Raw genomic sequence first — 13,491 nt, 5'->3', positions numbered from 1 at the left:
AAATATATTTCTTTACTTTTGCGATGAATTTATCCTTTGAAATTAAAAATTCAATTTTTTCTACATTCTATCTTTAATTTATCGAGCGATAAAAAGAAATAACATAGAAGATTGGCATTTATGATCATATAAAAGAAGTAGAGGTAGGATATCAGATTGTTAGAACGACGAAATGACCCAATTCTCACTAGCAATTTGTAACTAGGGAATTCCAGTATTTCCTTACACAATAGAGAAATACCTTGAATACCAACCGTTCTCTTCCTATGGTCACATTCATATGCGTTTTCGTCGGCAGCACGGTCAGTGCAATTCCCTTTTGCATTTTCTCAACAAACCAGACACCACCCGCATTCCAGTGTTCTTCGCAAAAAGAATATTCCTATCCTCCTGTGCCCTATGTTCCGACTTTGATATCGCCGTACTCTTGCAGAGAACACATTTCACAGAAAGCAATTATAATGATTTGTTTAGATGAATTTTTTTAAGCTTCTCTTTATAAAGATTTATAAAGAGTTTTACTTACAAAGATAATATTAACATGAAAATTTAGGAAATATTATACATACAAAGTTCGTATATTAAATTTTAATAAATGTACATATTATATTTACATATAAATAAACGGCCATTCCTTATATATAAAAAATCAATATTTGAGACTTAATTACAAACTGTTTGATGTTAGAAATTAAAAACTTGTATATCAGAAATTCTGTCTAATATAAGTACATCAAGGGAGAAATTTTACCACGTAGAATAAAAGAGACAGTTGCCACGCGGATAGTCAGAGTTCATGTTTGTATATTTGCAGCTGCATCACGACGCGGAAAAAACCAGGGAAGAAATATTGTCCTTGATCGCACACCACGTCACCGCCGTGAATTATATCTACAGGGACACGAAATTCGATGGCAGGACGGAGCACAGAAACATCAAGTTCGAGGTTCAACGAATAAAGGTAACGATATCGCGTTGAAAATAACACCCGTCAATGTGTGAATACCCGTCAATGTGTGAATTCACTAAACTGACACACTTGCTATATCCGATAACAGATCGATGACGAGACGGCGTGCACGCCTCAACAGCCGTACAGCGAACCCAACCCCTTCTGTTTAGAGAACATCGACGTTAGCAATTTCCTCAATCTTCATTCTCTCTCGAATCATGAGGACTTTTGTCTCGCCTACGTTTTTACTTACAGGTAATCGAAATAATGAAACACTACGCTGTATTTCGTATCGATTTGAAACTTGTTCGTAAACGTTATTTCTATGTCGACAGAGATTTCACCGGCGGTACACTCGGGCTCGCCTGGGTCGCTTCCGCGTCCGGCGCGTCCGGCGGTATCTGTGAGAAGTTCAAGACTTATACCGAGACCGTGTCCGGTCTGTATCAATCCACTAAGAGATCCCTCAATACCGGTATCATAACTTTCGTGAATTACAACAGCCGTGTACCGCCTAAAGTATCGCAACTGACTCTGGCGCATGAGATAGGCCATAACTTCGGATCACCGGTAAGCCGGGAAAAAAAAATGTTTTCTTGTAGACATACGTGTTTAATCTGTCCGGAGCGCAGAGGTAACGATCACCTTTTTTTCCAGCATGATTTTCCGCCGGAATGCAGACCAGGAGGCTTGGACGGTAATTACATTATGTTCGCCTCGGCGACGAGCGGAAATCGACCGAACAACAGCAAGTTTTCAAAGTGCAGCATTGGCAATATCAGCAACGTCCTAGATGCTATCGAGGATAATAAGAAGAGGAACTGTTTCACTGGTATTTTTACATCACATTTTCCCTTCACGCTACAGCAGTCTTCAGAATAGACTAAGCGAACAATAGAAAGAAACGTTGCTTCTAATATTTCTACTTGTCTGATGAACTTATTGCATTTATTATTTACAGGAGCATTTTGTGGGAATAAAATTGTCGAGGCTGGCGAGGAATGTGATTGCGGATACGATGACGACGAGTGCGTGGACAAGTGCTGCTATCCCAAACAGGTGTCTGAGCTGGATAAGATTAAGAATGACACGGCGAAAGGTTGCAATAGAAAATATGGGACACAATGCAGGTATTGTAATACGTGCAAGCAAAATGTAATACGTGTAAGCAAATGGCAGTGTCCCGATTCATTTCCTCATAAATGTAATTATGCGTTTGCAGTCCTAGTCAAGGACCCTGCTGTTCGAGTGAAACGTGCCAATTTGTGCCCCTCTCTCATCGAATTCAATGTAGAGCCGAATCAGACTGTAGTTTCAATTCTACATGCAGTGGGAGGTCCTCCGAATGCCCAGCGCCGCTACCAAAAGCCAACAAGACTAGATGCAATGAGGGCACTCAAGTAATCACGCTCTGTGTTATTCTGTGAATTGTACGATTTAGCTAACCATCGACGTTGATTTCAACAACGCGTTATTTACAGTTATGCATCAATGGGGAATGCACAGGATCTATTTGTCTGGAGTGGAATCTGACGGAGTGCTTTTTAACGAGCAGTATCATACCGAACATCGATAAGCGAAAACTGTGCGAATTAGCCTGTCAAAATGGAACTGATGCAGCAACATGTCGCGGGACAAGCGAGTTTGCACACATGGTGGGATTGCCCGAGGGTGGAATGAGCCTTAGACCTGGTTCACCTTGCGATAATTTTCAGGTAAATTAATTAACCTTTACGTACAAATGAAATAGAGTTAACAGAGTATATGGGCGTATACGGATTAATTTTTTTTGGAAGTTACACATATTTATAAAATTTTTATTTTTTTTCTTTAGGGTTACTGCGATGTTTTCTTAAAATGCCGAGCTGTCGATACGGAAGGACCGCTTGCGAGATTGAAAAATTTATTGTTCAATAAAGAAACGTTATCGTCGGTAGTACAATGGATAACTGTAAGCATGAGCATTTTCTTGTGACTCTTATCTCTGTATTATCTATTCTATAACGTTATTTATTATTTGTTTCAGGAATTTTGGTGGGCGGTATTACTAATGGGTATAGCTTTCATCATATTTATGGGACTGTTTATCAAGTGTTGCGCCGTGCACATTCCTTCCACTAATCCTAAAAAGCCGCCTGCGAGGCGCATCAGTGATACGTTAACAAGACCGATGAATACTCTTAGAAGAATGGTAAGAACATATGAATTACATTTACATACAAAAGTTTGCTTGTATCATTGTTTGAAGTAAAAGATATTTCATCTTGTTCAACGTTTTATTGCTTGTCATTTTTATAGCGACATCCGCATGCTGGTGGTGGACCTGGGCCAAGAAGTATACCTCCAAGACCAAGTCAAGGTGGTCACGGAACGCGTGGACCCTCTCATGGGTATGGAGAGGGTAGAGGTGCTCAATATTATCCAAAAGGTGAATTAGCATTAAGTCTCATCTACACATTTCTCGTTGCTTGAGTTTAGTTCCTATGCTTAAACACCAATCAGCATTGCATACATCGTAAAAATGCGTATACTCTAGTGTGAAAGAAAAGATTGCTAATTTGCGGATTTAAACTCAAGCTAACGTTGTTCGCGTTTTCTCGTCCTTGTGTGACCCGCAACTACATCAATGTCTTTTCCTGTTTGCATCTTCCTCGCATTGACGCGCATCTATGACTACCCGATACTATCGTTCTATGATCTGCAGAGGTGAGCCTGGGGCCTATATTCTTACGCTTAATAGGAGCAAATTCATGAATGTCAATATCATTGCCGCATAATGTAAAATGTGCTTCAAACTTATTACTATTTAGAAAAATTTAAATATTGATGAAATTCTTGTATTTGCTCCTAGCTCATTGTTCATGGCATTGCATTGGATGCTAGCGAAATACTTATTTTTTCCCATTCAATGTTGAAGCCGTACTCCTTCTTTCTGATTTTGCATCATCGACTGATTGATTCCGAATAATGACTTTCCAGAATAATATTATTAGCTATTGTATATTAAGTACATATTAAGTAGAACGAGAGAAATAGCACGCGATGGATATGCAGAAAGAGTGGAGATTGAGGCGACTGTTTCCTCATTGTCATATTTTATTTGGCTGTTGTACACAGTGGCAGCAATCCTCTATCCCCGCATACCCGCGGTGTTACTTTTGATTATGCGTTTCATTTCATTGTCGAACATTTTTCTAAACTTTAAGCAGGATATCGCTCGGTTCCCACAGCTAGTGCGCCACCAAGTAGCGGGCCAGCAGACAATTACGGCCGTTCCAATCACCCAGAACTGTATGCCGGCGCCTATTCGGGCTCCGGGGGAGGGGGGAGGAGTGCAGCATATGAGATGAGGCATCACAACAAGGTGTGACGATCCTAGGACGTCGTCACGGACGAGGACCATCAATCGCGGCATTGCACCACGAGCCGTTGTGTAGAACGATTGCCAAATGCGAAGAAAACCGATCCACTCTACAAAGGATGCGACGATGTCTCTTAATCGAGGTCGAAGCAATAATGACGAGGAGTTACAATGATCGAACAGATTGAGAGGTCCAGCGATATGCTCTTTTACCTGAGTTGCATAGAATTCATGTAAAAATCCGCGCGTAGATACAAAGAAAGTACGTATCGATGATCAAATCGATCTCTCATTTTGTATCGGTTTGGTAGATGTAATTTCATGAAAATGAACGAACGACGACTCGGAAGATTGATTTGACCGGAGCCACGATGATGAAATAATGGAGTATATAGCGAAAATCGTGAGCACCGAGAATTTTATATATGTAATCTTTTTTATGTAGCACCAATACGATCTTTCGCGTCGCCGTTTAAAGAACTCGTCGTATGATCAAATTTTAGAATTTGGCTTCGCCAGTGAAGGTGATATTGTTATATGATCAAAGTAATTTAAATCGATCCAATGTGTGATTCATTTCGCTTTAGTGATCGACGCTGTATTCGCAAAGCGACGAACGCGGCAATGTTAAGAAAAAAACGTCACATTCTCGCCATTACGAAGATTTAAAGCCAAGATCGTACGGTCTTTGTGTGACGGCGTCCTTCGAGATGTCGATACTCGTGCATGTCGCTCTCGAAAGTTAGATTAAGTGGAGAGTCTCTAAAATCCTGTTTGTTAGAGATTAAAATTTAGTGGGAAATTGGCAATAAGACAATATATGTTTGTTCTTTGGTAAACGGCGCATACTTATAAATGTATTTTCCAAAGGCAACTATCGTGTTCTTATTCCGTTTATCGACAAATATAAAGTGAAAAATCTATTATTTTGTTAGAACAAAATGTTATCATAAAACGATAAACAATTTTATTTTATTTTAAAACTTGATACAGCAAATATATAAAATTCTTGCAATATGGACAAGAAAATTGAGACTATCGTGTATAAAGTATCACCATACATACGCTTTGTCTTTTTTTATCTACAATTTCAATAACTAAAATATTTTTTAAATGGCTTTCTGGAGCGAAATGACACTTTACCATTACCAAACTACATCGCAGGTCATTTACTTGATCTCTGTACCATTGTAGAATAATAATTAACGATATGTATTATTCTTATACTAATTTGTATTAGCCAATTTTGAAGCGAAGTTATGCGAGATTACGAAGGATATAAGAGCAGCAACAACAAAATAATGCGTTTCTATAGCGATATTCCATTAACTATTATACACGAATGAAGATGATATTATTATTATTAAGCTATGCTGATTATTATTATTAATTAGTTATATATTGCAGTTGATAATTTATCTCCGCCTATATTGCGAATGTTATAAGTTATATTTAATTAAAAACGAGTTTTATAACATGCTACATTAAGTCGGGGGCTGCACCGTAAACACGCAGTTATGCGTATAGCGGACCAAAGATGAGCCCTCTTATCGAAACGTGCGGACATGTTATATTATATTATATATATATATATAGATATATATATACATATATATACATGGGCTCACACATGTACACAGCTGCATACTCGTAAGCGAGAAACACGAGATCGAGGTTCTCATCCTCGAAGTGAATCGTATCTGGTGCTGTCAAATATTGCCGTTGTCGATACGATTAATGCACTTCCCTTTTCTGAAACGCCAAATCTAACAAATGACTGAATTCTTTTTCGCTCTTTTATCGACGTCTTTGTGCAACAGGTGACAAACGTCGAGATCGATGTCCACTCCTGTTCACAATATATTCCATTTACAATAAATAATAACGAATATATGCGACATTTAAATTAGCGATAATTAATCGAAACAAATCATTTCAGAAAAAAGCTGTGCATTAGAGATTAAAATTCTTTTTATGTAATTGATTTTTATGATTTTTTTATTTTTATCAATTTTTTAACCATATAATTCGTATCTTTAATATTTTAATCTAACAATCGAGCAAATACAATTTTTGTAAAGTGAGATTAAAAAACAGATTAGCTTCGTAACGTTTCGTAAAGTTTTATATAATTATTACGTAGAATTGTTCATATAGCACTTATTTTTAAACTTCAATATCCATATGTTATTTTTGTAAATTTTAAGCAAAATGACACGGTTTCAAAATTTGGCATTGATTTTTATTTTTCATGTAGAAATTCGTAGAATTTAAAAACAGAAATCGCATTTTTAAATATCGATTGGTGTAATTGATATATCTCTATGTCTACCCGCAATTGAATTACAACCCTCTGCGTTGTAACTTTAAGACTGTGTTTTATCTAGGCGGAAAGTTGAATATAGGGATGCAGGATTGAAACGAGGAGGTGCCAGTAAAGACGCTATAATACGAGTTTGCGGATCGTGTGGAAATGTACAATAGACGCAATGTGATTATTAGGTGGATCATACGAAGTTTCATGAGGAAAAGAATAAGTGAGAGGAATTACGAGAAAATGAGATGGAAAGTAAAAAGTTTTTTGGGCGTGCGAGGAAATATTTGAGTGAGAGACCGCGAAAGAGATAGATCGCGAGTGTGTATATCTGTGTAAATATACTGATACATTATAAAATGATTATATAACCATAACGGATGGTAAAGCGAATACAAAAAATACTTGTTTTTATATCAGATCTGTATTATAGCGAAATATTATTCTGTATTTTGTAATCAGAACGGAAGTTTAGGGATGACGTGCGAGTGTCTGTACATGCGTGTAATCGAGCCTCTAGGTTTTAAGTATGAGTTTCTTTGGCGATTCATCATGGACCGGAGGAATCGTACGATCAACGTTATTTAGGAAATTTCGAGATTTCTTGCGTATAGGTGCAAAAAAAATTCCGTTTGACCCCATTCACAGCCGCTAATAATATTATTGAACGATTTAATATGTTTCAATGCGAGCAACAATCCGTGACACTCAACGGATGAGATTTACTGCCAATGAACGTAGCCAGGTGCGATTCGAGTTTTCGATTAATTTTAATACATTATAGTACATCGCTAGAAATGTTTTCTGCCAATGTAAATGTTAATTACGGTCTTCTAAATATAAACGATAATAGCGTGAATATTTTAGACAACCGTCAGATAAAGAAGACTTTTTATATGCCCTTTTTTAAATTTCATTTTACGCCAAAGAGGAAAGAAGACCTTTTCTGTACGTTAAAAAAAAAGTGCGGAATAATGTCGTTCGAAGCGTCATCGAGAATCTCTGGGTAATCATTTCGTTCCAAGCCACTGCCATTTGATGAGCAACTACCTTGAGGTAGTTAGAACTTGCTTTCGAAACGAGCTGACATCCCGATCGAACGTTATCGGTACGCGAACTACCTTTGCTTCCATTTCACTGCCACTAGCATTTCGAACGACTGAATTGTTATGATCAAAAATCGCAGGTACAAATTCGTACGCGACATAACGAATATCCAAAGACGACAAAATAGATAGCAATGCCTTGTTACGTTCCGAAAGCCTAAAGAGCGAGCGTGGAATGGGGTCAGGGTGTAGTTACTAGTTGACAATGAAGTCGCTTGCGCGTACGAAAGGATTAATAAGAAATAAGGATAAATTCTCCTTCATCATTTGTCCCAGACCTCTAACTACATATGCTTAAGCTTATTCATTTCCGCGGCATCCGGATTAAGATGCGACTTTAATTCCCCCGTAATAACGAACTTCCTGTACGGTTCGTTGCAATGTGTCACTGTTATGTATCACGTTGATAACGATAACGAAAGCGTAATCTTCAAAACTATACGCGATTGGCGTACCGTATACCGATCTTAATCCAGAACCGCATTACTGTGACGCGATGCACATATAACACACTACTCTATCACTTGTACATAATGTTAGAGAAGGAAAGAACAAAAAGAAAATCGAAGATTATATTTTTTCTATCGATCCAAAAATGTGGTGACCTATCAACATCGTGCATCTGGGATTATTTAAGCATGTAATTTCGTGCCCTTTGTACCGAATCACTTCGCAAACGACGAATTGTTTTCTCCAGGAATCGTACGTTTTTATTTAAAGTGTTACTTGGATATCATCGAACACCAAGTGACCCTTACATTCGTGCCGTATCTCTATTTTTAGTCGGTGATGCGCTTTTAAGGGTGTATCTCTTTATTGTAAATTATAACCGAGCATGATACTGACCAATCGCTGAACGTAGCTTCAGACCACCACTCTCTCTTTTTCCCAAAATGTCTAGAATGCGGCGAGTGTTTTAAGGATATTATAAATAAATGAATTATGATTGTGAATATCTCTTGTGTTATGTTAATGTGATTAAAAGAGACAAAACATTGTAAAGAATTAAATAAAGCATACATTTTACATTTATTCGTTTGTAATCTCTGGAACGATAAGGATTGTGAAGGTTACGAATCTTACTAGAAAATGAACGTTGTTTTGTACATACAGTTTTATTTGTTATATAAACTATTGTAAAAGAGTTACAATTGTACATTAAAAAGTCATAGTGGGTAAATGATGGTACCTACTGTGTGATACATGAATATCGCAATCTTTAGCTTGAAGTCATGGGAACTTATACATCATACATTCCAGTGCAATAGAAAAATTCTTTGACGTAAACTATAATACTCAATTGAAATTTAAGATATGCAATATATATGTTTTTATTTAATATTGTGTTATTAACGAATATTTCAAGCCGAACGTCAAATATACAGAATTGAGAAAATACTGTACAATACAAAATGCTTATTACATGTTACCTCAAATATATTAGAAAATCCGTGATACAAATTGTCTGTCGATTAATTTTTCTCGATAAAGATTCTTACAAAGACAATCGAATTATACAAATGTTTCGGCGATAAACAGATTTCAATTGTACAGATTAATGTGACGCGCGGTTTTTGCCACAAGCAACGTAGGGAAATGGCTAAAGTGCATTACAATGCCGCAAGCTTTACTGTTCTGTTGAAATATTGAGAAATAATTTGTAGACAACTTTATCGACCCTTGAACAATAATATGCATTTACCACTCTCTCATGCTTTCGCTGACGTATGCTTGTACTTTTTCAGCGACACTGATCGAAAACTAATCCTATCCGGAAAGTTATCGTTCGACCAGACGATATATAATAGCAAAGTCTTCACGATTGCTTCCAATGTCATAAGTAGACGTAAAAAAAGTGGCCCTGAGTGGCAAGTTATAAATGCAGCAGCACCTCGTCTCGTAATTTCGCTATTAAATTCACGGTTGCGAATGCTCAAGTTTGTACACATCGTGATATGCATTGCGTATCAGTGCATATGGAAAACAACTCTCCAATAAGTCCATCGTCAGGAATGGAGATTCTTGAACTATTTGATCGAGCAGAAGATACACAGACTCTCTGTTTCGAGTTGCCTCCTTGTCCGCTTCTTGCCCTAATTTCAACAAGCTCGACGAGGCCAGAGCGAGGAATTCCTTCATTCTGTCCTCTATATCGTTTTGTCCACAAATCGTGAACAATGCTCCGAATATATTATTTATTGCTGTAGCCATGCAATGTATGTTATTGGAGTGACCTTCGAGCGACGCTCTGTAAAAGGAGTTATCGTTCCGAGACAATTTCGGAATGGAAACCGCCACGAAGACCATCAACAAGCAAACAAGCAGGTGCTCGTCCTCGTCGACTTCAGCCTTCTGATTTCGCAGTGCTGTCGTCAAAGTGGGATCGACCTTGCAAGTCAAGCCTGCGGCCGACGTCATCTCGGAGACGACGCGCATAGGATCGCCGGATGGCAGATGATGTCTGAAGTCCAATATAGAGCTCAACAGAAACGGTATACGTTCCTCCAACACGTCGACCAGTGCTGACTGTGACAATTGTCGAAAGCTAAGAATGACACCTATTATAGTAACTCGCTGAAGAACGTTGTCCACGTGCTGTAGCTTTTTAAATTGCTCCTTCATCACTTCCGGCTTGTCGAAATTCGTTCTCAGAGAAATCAGCACATCCTTGTTGCCGGCCACCAATTTCTTCAACTGTTGTACCTGACTGGCGATATGCCACATCAAGTTCTCATTCAACATCTTCATACCGTATGGTCCTATCAATTCTGCTAATGCCCTTAGCTCATTAATGTCGGAGAACTCTTCGGCGTTAAAGGGTATAGCACCTTCAACCGACAAGCTGACGAACGCTCGTTGATTCGCCGAATAGCAAATATTACCGGCGCTTACTCGCCTCAACAGAACGTCCGAATACCATTGCGTATAGAGTGCAGCTATTGTCTTATCACCGTGACTATCCAGTTCCTGTGTTTGCTGCAGCAGGGCGTTGTTGAAGACCCGCGTGATATCTATGTGCACGTAATTCTCGATGGTCTGAAGAACATTCATGTAAGATCTAACGCTGACGAAGAGCTCAGATGGTTTGGCTATCTCGCTGGTATCCGGATTGTACATGACCATTCCCACCAGCGCTCTAGCAAATCGCGACTCCAGATGTTGATGCAGATACTCTCTTGGTGCGAAGGTGTACTCCCAGACATTAATAGTAGGACAGTAATTAATGGCATAACACAGCTCGGTAAGAGCCATGTGCAGCTTGTCCATCGTCGTTAATTCTTCCCGAGTTTTCCGATAGCTCTCTATACCAGGCTTGTGAATCTCGTACATGTTCTTCTTGTTCTTATCCTTCTTTTTGCGATTAACAACTTGTGAAATTAATAGAGCGCAGTGTTTCGGCAATAATTTGTCGCTCATGTTGCACTGCTCGTCGCAAATAGTCGTGATAATATTCTTAGCTTCTTTGGCCATTTCATCCAGAAACATATTGACAACGGAAAGGCTTCTCTCGCGAATATGATGACGTTCCTCCGGACAGAGCTCGTGGGTACAACTTTGAAAATGACTGCATATGAGCGGGAAGGCAACGATATACCGGTTCTGGGCAGGAAACTCGAGGCACATGTGAAATTGATCCTCGAATATTTTGCTGTAGAAACAGAAGATAGATAAATCAGACGTCTCGACTAACATCTCGTCTAAATTGTCAACCATTTTCGTGTGAAAGATTACTGTATCCATGAAAGAAGCTAATTCTCTATTATCAGCCAGATTCATATTGCATTTCGCAATAGACATATAGGCCTGCAGCCTAAACCAATCCAATCGAAAGGCACGGAAATCAAACAATTCATTGTCCTCGACCTGCTTTACGGTCAGACTAGCTATAGTTGAACACATATCACTAAGAATAGCCCCCTCGTCCTCTGGGCAAACCGGAAGATTTTGTATCATCTGATGTAAAGCGGGGGCATCGAATCCAGAAAGAAATTGGACGTAATACCTTTGAAGCACCTGAGAATATTTTTTTACTAACGCTCGTAATTCCTCGCAATGGAAGAGCAATTCTGGCAGTTGACGATCCACCAAATCCTCGCTACCTCGTCCCTTACCTTTACCTTGAACAGGAGGATTATCTCCGTGTCTCAATAGCCACAATACTTCGTCTCTCGCATGAGACAGACCCATTAATACCAGCAGCGCTTTCGGTCCTAGAAGACCAGGCTGATCCGTCAAAATTAAACCTAATTCCTTCAGAGCAGTCCTCAAGAATTTTCTTCTTTCTCTATGTCTATAACCAGCTTTTTGTACTGCTTGATTATAACATTCTTTCACCTCTGATACTCGTTTTCCATATCCTTTCATACTTTCGAAGAACGTTTGAATATATTGATGTATATAAATCACCTCGTCTCTGAACAAAGCTAATACCCATCCAGATTCTAAAGCAGTGATCCACAGTTTGCTTGGCTGTTCCTGGCTCAAGAATGTGTGACAAAGCGTAAATCCGAGAATCACCCATCTTTCGATTCTATCCAAACTCAATGTCTCGCAGGACATGGTATCAGTTGCTGCTGCTTTCAGTATCTGCCCGGGACTACCAACGAGACTTAACTTCTGATCAGCTCTCCATGTGTCAGCAGATAAATTTCTACCAGGATACACTGGCCACAGCGAAGTTAGAGCATTTTTCAGCAATTTAGAATGCGGCACGAATTCTTCGGAAAGTTTTTTCAACGGAGCATCATAATCCATAATCATCTGTCCTAAACGAGGAAAACTGGGATCCGATTGACTGTGCACCATCTCGTGAGCCGCGTTGAAGAGCCCCAGTACAGCTTTGCGATCTTCAACTCGCGACAGGAGAATCATCAGGCTGACGTACGTGATTACAAGATCTAGATAACCTTTGGTTAAATCAAAATTAATTGTAATATCCATATGGACGCCACATGCGTCCATAGTAGTCAGAAGTTCGCACACATTGTCTTTAAAGTCTAACAGGTCAACGAACGTATAGTAGTACAATGACAGGGATTTGATAATCTCATTACGAATGTTCATAATGGTCTGCAGCCCTTTTACGTCGATGTTAGGGAACTTCCTGACGATTGCCTTGATGGAAGACTCCAGCGCCTTGTCAGAGAGGAAGGCGGGCTTTGACTTGGCATCGCCACAGGCCTTCTTGATATTGTAAATACGCGTTAACATACCTATACCTCTATCATTCAGGATAGTCAACTTCTCGGCCAGCTTCTGCTGGCTCGGCACAATGGGTCGTGCCATGACCGCGTTGCTTGATTGCCCCTCACGCGATTGACATTACTTATCAACTTGTTCGCTAAACGTAAGTGACAGCGATCAGTTGACTCCACCCATGGGGGGTAATTTATCCCACCGGATACGCCGAGTGTTTCCTCTGGTTTCCTGCAAGGAAAAACGACAATTGCTGGACGCGCTCTCACGACGTCGATACCTTCGTCTCGCAATCGGTACACTCACCTTGCCACCGTGATTACATGTTGCACACCGAATTACAATGCATCGCGATATGATAGGCCGAAGCAGCTCACCGTGCGTACTACACCAGTTAACCAGTACCTCTGTATCTGTGCTGTGCTCCAACACGGCGCTTACCGCGTGAAGTTGCTCCAGTTACTCCGCTATCGGCGATCGGCGCTGTTGGCGACGCAGTGTTGCCAAAGCGGCGAGCGCGAAACGTCTAGAGTAGAAGTGTCGAGTGCGCAGTAGATTTGAA

General features: G+C 39.6%; 2 protein-coding genes across 3 annotated transcripts in view; one reads left to right on the top strand and one right to left on the bottom strand.

Annotated features, from left to right (window-relative positions):
• The window catches only part of kuz (zinc-dependent metalloprotease kuz), a 129,670-nt gene extending 123,417 nt beyond the window's left edge, over positions 1-6,253 (top strand). The window contains exons 5-15 of one of the 2 annotated variants that reach the window (XM_018453505.1): positions 815-961; positions 1,059-1,207; positions 1,288-1,522; positions 1,610-1,784; positions 1,914-2,082; positions 2,175-2,352; positions 2,434-2,667; positions 2,787-2,903; positions 2,979-3,143; positions 3,251-3,380; positions 4,183-6,253. In XM_018453505.1, coding sequence (XP_018309007.1) covers positions 815-961; positions 1,059-1,207; positions 1,288-1,522; positions 1,610-1,784; positions 1,914-2,082; positions 2,175-2,352; positions 2,434-2,667; positions 2,787-2,903; positions 2,979-3,143; positions 3,251-3,380; positions 4,183-4,322 — 1,839 coding nt within the window. In that variant the 3' untranslated portion in view covers positions 4,323-6,253. Of the gene's footprint in view, positions 1-814; positions 962-1,058; positions 1,208-1,287; positions 1,523-1,609; positions 1,785-1,913; positions 2,083-2,174; positions 2,353-2,433; positions 2,668-2,786; positions 2,904-2,978; positions 3,144-3,250; positions 3,381-4,161 lie in introns of both variants that reach the window. The other variant, XM_018453504.1, reaches the window with a different exon arrangement.
• A 2,634-nt stretch (positions 6,254-8,887) lies between these two features.
• On the bottom strand, positions 8,888-13,315 carry Hem (Nck associated protein 1 Hem). Its single transcript, XM_018453506.1, has 2 exons — positions 13,236-13,315; positions 8,888-13,160 (listed from the first exon to the last, which is right to left on the bottom strand). Exon 2 carries the CDS (start codon positions 13,017-13,019, stop codon positions 9,651-9,653), a length of 3,369 nt encoding a protein of 1,122 aa, XP_018309008.1. The 5' UTR covers positions 13,020-13,160; positions 13,236-13,315; the 3' UTR covers positions 8,888-9,650.
• Between the last annotated feature and the right edge of the window lie 176 nt (positions 13,316-13,491).

This window comes from Mycetomoellerius zeteki, unplaced genomic scaffold, assembly GCF_001594055.1.
Source record: "Mycetomoellerius zeteki isolate Tzet28-1 unplaced genomic scaffold, Tzet1.0 scaffold389, whole genome shotgun sequence".
Classification (NCBI taxonomy): domain Eukaryota; kingdom Metazoa; phylum Arthropoda; class Insecta; order Hymenoptera; family Formicidae; genus Mycetomoellerius; species Mycetomoellerius zeteki.
This window is presented reverse-complemented; position numbering and strand designations above follow the sequence as displayed.

Excerpts from the sequence above, each read along its gene's own strand:
- Hem (XM_018453506.1), bottom strand. The coding sequence starts at position 13,019 with ATGGCACGACCCATTGTGCCGAGCCAGCAGAAGCTGGCCGAGAAGTTG.